Here is a 6,651-nt window from a genome sequence, read left to right on the forward strand (position 1 = left end):
TTGCGATAGTAAGACCTGACTCGGACAAGGTTTTCCTAATAGCTAGAGCTAGGATCTTGCAATGTTGGGTGGCGTTTTCGGTGTAGGGCAGCAATTCGGACGTGGACCGCAAGCATATGTGAATGTGTCACCTATATCTTTTTATATATATTTTAGTCTAGCGACAGTCTCGATGATACAGAATAGATGCGCTTGCCTCGTCGACGACGTGGGATGGCGCGAACAGAAATTGTAGGAAATTCGCAGAACACTTGGGTCCCCACAGCCCACCCACCACGTACAGTTTTCTGTGTGTGAGTGTGCGGAACACGACACGGCACTGTCGTGACGTGACGCCCGCAGAATCTAGAGACGCGTTTCTCTCTCGACTTGTCTCTTCGCTTGCCCCGGGAGCGACTTGGAATGGCACACTTCGACCTTCCTTCCTGGTCGAGTTCACTACTCACTGTCAATTTAAGTAGTAGTGAGCTATACGGTGTGAACAATCCTTCCTTCGTGCAGAAGAGTTTGGGTGCACGTCAACAAAACACGTCAACGTCAACGTATACCTCGCGACCGACCGATCACTCTTCATGTCTCCGTGCAGCGTCGTCCTGTTTTGCTGCGTCGTCGTGGTCGTCGTGGGTTCCAATGGGATTGTCCACGGCTTTACCAGTGTACCCCCATCATCATCACCACCATTGCTGCGGGTAGTAAAGGGTGGGATTCGGACGCACCGTCCATCACTATCACCATTATCTCCGCACTCGTACAACCATGGTAGTCGGCGACCACTCCGTATGCTTTTGCCTGCGAACGATTCCGCGTCTCATACTCGTCGAGTCGCGACACGCCCGACACGGTACGTGACAATCTCACGACGCTACTTGCTCCTGTTCGTGGACTCGATCGTTGCCATTGACTCGCAAACTACTTCTGTTGCTGATACTGGAACGATTGCGTGCCTGCATGTTCGTGTGTTGGGATTCTCGTGCTCTCGTCTTTCGTCACTCACGCGCTCACTCGTTCGTACTACTATTACTACTACCGTGACAGACTTCTCCGTCCGACGTCGGGGTCGTCCAAGGGGTATCCGTCCCGTAAATTTCGGGTGTTGTCCCTCGCCGGACGTCCCGACAACAACAACGACAACGACTCGAAAGAGCGTCGCCAGTTTATGCTCGATCCCGTCACCCAAACCTTCGACCACGTGACCAAGTCCGTGCAAGAATCGGTCGAGAACGCCCGGACGCGTCTCGAACAGCTACTCCGCTTCCTACCCGCACCCCTCCGCAATTTCTACCGCGCCTTCTTCGAAAAACTCCACGCGTGGAAAGGATTCTTGGTTAGTTTCACTGCCGGAGCCTTTCTCGCCACCGCCGCCATTATTTACCCCATTTACGCTTCCGTAGAATCACTATCCCAACCCGTCACACTCTTCGAAACCATACTCGGCGATCTGGAACAAGCCTACGTGGAAGAAGTCGACACCAACAAACTCTTCGAAACCGGAATTGCCGCCATGCTCCGGTCACTCGATCCCTACACGGAATTCGAAGCTGCCCAAGAAGCCGTGGCACTCACGGAATCCATCGAAGGCCGCTACGGTGGTGTGGGTCTCGTCATTGCCGGAACACCGCGGGCCGCGGCCGAACCGAAATCCAACGCCAACCAACTACTGCCCGCCGCCGCACAATCCGACACTGCCAGTCAAGAAGATACCGAACGCAATCGGAATACCATGAGTAACGTCATGACCGAAGAGGAAGAAGACGAATACATGGATCGCAAGGAACAACGCAAGGCTCTGGAGAAGGCACGCAAACAAGGAATCCGGGTAGTCACCGCCTTTGAGGGGTACGCCTTTGATTACGGTACGTTCGTTGGAACGCCCGCCCCGACATTTTTACTAGTACAGCCAGTCGGGTCGGGGCTCTACACGAACCTCCGCACGCTCAACCGGCACTTTTTTCTTCTGTTTCCCAGGCTTACGCGTCGGCGACAAGCTCTTGGCGATTGACGATAAGCCTCTCACAGCGGATACGACGGTCGAAGACGTCCGCAATATGCTCCGTGGACAACCCGGAACCTTGGTAAGTATTGAGTTCAACCGAGATGGCGTCGATGACGTACAAACCGTTACCATGCCCCGTGCCGTTGTTCGCCTCCGGGACGTCAAACTCGCCACCCTCGTGGGAAGTCCCCGGGACGGGATCGGCTACATCCAATTGAGTGGCTTTACCTCCAACGCCGGTGCCGAAATGCGTCAGGCCATTACGTACTTACAGCAACGGACACTGGACGCGACCAACGGAGACAAGAGTTTACAGGGACTCGTTCTCGATTTGCGGGGCAACCCCGGTGGCCTTTTGACGTCGGCGGTAGACGTAGCGTCCCTGCTCGTCCCGAACGGCAGTGACATTGTGTCGGCCCGCGGACGGGGCTTTCCCGGAATGCTCTACCGGAGTCGGGTGGATCCCATTCTGAATCCCAACACCAAACTGGCGGTGCTCGTCAACGGACAAACGGCGTCAGCGGCCGAGATTGTGGCCGGGGCCGTCCAAGATTTGGATGTGGGCGTCATTGTGGGTGCGGACCGCAGTTTTGGCAAAGGGTTGGTGCAAAACGTGGAAGAGTTACCTTTTAATACGGCACTCAAGTTCACCGTAGCCAAGTATTACACACCCAGTGGCCGGTGTATTCAAGGCGTCAACTATAAAGGAGGGGGTGGCCTCAAGGAAGAAAATGGAGGATACATTGCCAGTAAGGTGGCCGACGCTGATCGCAAGGTGTACTATACCAAAGCGGGCCGCATGGTGAGAGACGGCGGCGGTGTGGAAGCGGATTACAAAATTGAAGCTCCCAAGGCTTCGGCCCTGGAAGTGACGTTGCTGCGATCGGGAATGTTCAACGAGTATGCCGCGGAATGGAGTAAAACACACATGCTGACCAACAATTTTGCCGTGGACGAAGATATTTACCGAAACTTTATTGCCTTTGTCGATCAAAAGCAGAAAACTGGTGACATTGAGCTGGATGCGCTGTACAGTCGACCGCTATCCGATTTGAAAAAGGCTCTTAAACGGAGTGGATATAAGGGTGCCGAAAAGGAGGTGGAAGTGCTACAGGCCAACATTGTTCGGGAAGTCCAAAAGGATTTCGACAAGTATCGAAAAGATATTAAAGAAGATATTTCCCAAGGCATTCTGGCCCGATATCTTCCGGAGAGTATGTTAATTGAACGAGGTATGAAAAACGACGCACAGGTGGAGGCAGCGATCAAGCTGGTGGCCAACAAGAATACATTCGATAAGATTCTCGCGCAAGGAAACACGGCCGAGCGCATGGGGGGCGCCAATAGTTTGAATATGGCATCCGGCGCCTCTGCACAAAGCACTAGCGGTGTACGAGCTACTATCCAATGGTAGAATTGGATCCTGCAAACGTCTTGTACAAACAGTAACAGGATGAAGCCAACCGAGGAGAGAACTGGCCAGCAAACTATTCACCGGTCCCCTCGGGTTCGCTTGGGCAGCAACATTAAGCTAACTACGCTTCGGCATTTACCCATTCGAGGATCTTTATTATCCAAATAGGAATTACCATCATGGCTTCTTCATTTATAATTTCAGTACACTATTCTTTTCTTTGCGCTGTGTTTTCAGTCTTGCGATCCGTTGCTTTATCAACTGTTTGCGCCTTTCGGTGGACAGTAAAACCGAATCATGGCTGGAGACCAAACCAGAGGATAGCTGTACGTCCCGTTGATGCACTCGCAAGTTGCCCACCCGGTGTCGCCGGTACCAAGACGAGTTTGGGTTGGACGAAAACATTCCCGTAAGCTCAATGTCGACAACCGCGGCGTATTTCGCTTCCAACCGGTCCAAAAAATCAATGGACTGCTGCAGCGTCGTCATGTACGTCATTTCGTCCCTTAACTCCGGAAATTCCTGCAAATACCGGTGGAGAAACTTGTATAGATGGCCTTTGATAGCGTTGAAAGAACCTCCATTGCCCGCGACTCCCGGTAGAGGAGGATACACCCGGCACCAGCCCAGGTAATCGCGTGCAAATCCAATCTGCTGTTCCAGAATTTGTCGCGGGGTCAGCTTGCGCGTATCGATGGAAAAAATGTTGGGGAACTCCAGCAAGGATTCACTGGACATGACAGCCACGGCACCGGTACGAGCTTGTAGATTGGCCACGTCTGGCATGTGCTCGACACCACCATTGGCCACAATGGGGAACCCAGGCCGTTGCTTATGGACCGTCTCGATAGCTAATCTAATCCGATCGGTGTGGACGCCGCGAACCTTGGTTTTATTTTCGTGCAGGGTCCGACCATGTATGGTCATAAAGTCGACGCCCGTATCCAACAGTTTGGGCATCCGAGCAACGAGCATTTCATCCGTGACTGGTAAGCGGATTTTAGCCGATACGGCAATGTTCGCGGGTAGTTCTTGGCGTAGTGCGGAGAGAATGCGACAAACCAGATCCGTGTCTTCTTCCATCAAAAAAGCGCCGTAGCGACCTTTGCGGGCAATACCCTGCGGACAGCCGCAGTTGAGATCAAAACCATCCACCTTGCCGTCCGTCTGATCTAGCACGTATTGAGCCGCTCGCAAGACCATATCCACACTATTACCAGCCAGTTGTACCATCAAGGGACCATTTGTGAAGGGTTTCAGCTCGGGGGGCAAACTACGATCTCCCTGGAGACCTTTGAGGCAGACTTCTTGTTGAGGTAGCAAGATGCCGTGGTCCAACAAACGGTCCGTACGTTCATGCATGTCCAAATGGGATTTGGAAAAGGTGTTGTCCCCCAATAAATTTTTGGCGTGAATCATTTGCGTGTAGGTGAGATCGACCCCGTGTTGTCGACAAAGGCAGCGAAAGGCAAAGTCACTGGCGCCCACCATGGGTGCCATTACGGAACGAATCGGAAAGTCATCGCGACAGGAATTAGGAAGAAGAAGGGCTGATTGTCCCGCCTCTTCAGAAGAGGATAATGCTGTGTAACCATTCATCTGGCAACCTTTTCGAAAGCTCCTCACTCGTCGCATGCCATAGGCTTGGACCGGACGCCAACTACAGCTAGAAAGAACGGTACTGCAAGTAGAGAACGCCATCAACGATCTACTCTGTCTTCTACACTTCTGACCAGGTACGCCCATACCAGACGAATCCACAAAAAATGGAAAGCTTCTTTTGTTTGCAAACAAAATCGCGTAAAGTCAGTGGCAGCCCAGAGCAGTCCGTGTCACATCAATTGCCTTTGTAAATCAGGTCGGGCCGTCGTCGTGTTTCCTGTTCAGTTCATCCACGAAGAGTGAAAAACGCACGGTTTGGATTTGACCGCCAGAAAAGCGCTTCATTAGTCCCGAAAATTACGCGACAAATTTGGATCGTGAAATGAGTCATGTCATCTTCTCATGATTGCAAAAGGTGTCAAGGTATGTTACTGTTTGTTGGTTGCTCATGATTGCAAAAGGTGTCAAGGTATGTTACTGTTTGTTGGTTGCTGCACCTCTCTCGGTATGTCGTGCCTCCTCACTGCAGCTACTCCTGAGGAAGGTATTGACTGTAAGGAATGGTTTCAAGCAACCAAGGAACAAAGACCTGCCCATAAATTGTTTCCTTGCTCAACAACAAATATTTACAGCAAAAACATGTGATGCAATTTCCGCACGACCAGTTGGAATCCACCTAGTTGTATATATGAAAAACACCTGGACCACTTTGGCATCTATCCTTGTCGAATTATATACGTTCTGCTAAAGAGTTTAATAGAAAATTCGCTACTAGCGGCATCGTTCGCTCCGCCATATTGCATCATGGCCGTATCTGCTGTGGACGAATAACAAAACCGGCTGTCCCGCTTGGGGGTGTCACAGCTCCTTGTTCCTTCGGGAGAAGAGTCTTGCAATTCTGCCCTTCATGAGTCCGACTGGACAATTTAAATTCCTATCCAGAAGTTTACTTTAGCATGTCTACCACCGCCCTTAATAGGTATGGCCTGGCGCCTGCTCTATTGGCACATGTTCCTTACAAGTAGTCCTTGCCAGTCAACATGCCTGGCGGCATGCATGTACTCTCATCTGGTCCGGTTTTTGGCTCAGTCCTTTACTTGTGCACTGCCAAACACATATTCCACGTATTCCATGTATGATACAGCGCATTTACGAGCGGGCCATGTCTCGCCGGAGCTGCCAAGCTTGTTCTATTGTGCGCTCTTCCATACGTTGACCTCGTCGCTCCAGCCATACCCTCTTTTCATGCAGCTTTTCAATGGCAGCTACCGAAGGTCTCGGTAGGTTTGTTAGGCAGTCCAAATACTGATACAAACACTTTTTGCAGGTCTTTTTCTTAAAGCATGGAGAATCTGAACACGAGTATCGTGAAGGAGTGAAGGGTCAATCCCACCTCGTAACTGGTTGTATCTGGCAATTTTTGCGTCATCAAAGTACACGGGTGAAGCGACAGCCAGCTGGCGTGCTGGCATCATCGTGTTTGAGACAGGCATGCCCTGCAGAAACGCTCACAATTCACAATTTGCTATCGATAATTGCGATCATCATTAGTGTGTTGGGAGTCAAAACTCCTCTGCTGCGCTCCACTAACAATCTTGAAGAAAACAAAAAGAAGCTTACGGCGGCAGAAAAAGAGACAAAA

At 51.2% G+C, this 6,651-nt stretch overlaps 2 protein-coding genes across 2 annotated transcripts; one reads left to right on the forward strand and one right to left on the reverse strand.

Moving 5' to 3' along the window:
• The first annotated feature begins 420 nt into the window (after positions 1-420).
• On the forward strand, positions 421-3,551 carry PHATRDRAFT_49652 (predicted protein). The gene is made up of 3 exons (XM_002184307.1): positions 421-841; positions 1,036-1,853; positions 1,966-3,551. Exons 1-3 carry the CDS (start codon positions 573-575, stop codon positions 3,405-3,407), a joined length of 2,529 nt encoding a protein of 842 aa, XP_002184343.1. The 5' UTR covers positions 421-572; the 3' UTR covers positions 3,408-3,551.
• A 315-nt stretch (positions 3,552-3,866) lies between these two features.
• On the reverse strand, positions 3,867-4,910 carry PHATRDRAFT_23375 (predicted protein; the record flags this gene model as incomplete). The annotated part of the gene is made up of 2 exons (XM_002184405.1): positions 4,760-4,910; positions 3,867-4,687 (listed from the first exon to the last, which is right to left on the reverse strand). Coding segments are annotated over exons 1-2 (969 nt in total), but the record flags the coding sequence as incomplete, so codon positions are not given.
• Positions 4,911-6,651: the final 1,741 nt, after the last annotated feature.

The sequence above is a fragment of the Phaeodactylum tricornutum genome, chromosome 23, assembly GCF_000150955.2.
Source record: "Phaeodactylum tricornutum CCAP 1055/1 chromosome 23, whole genome shotgun sequence".
Taxonomy (NCBI): Eukaryota; Bacillariophyta; class Bacillariophyceae; order Surirellales; family Neidiaceae; genus Phaeodactylum; species Phaeodactylum tricornutum.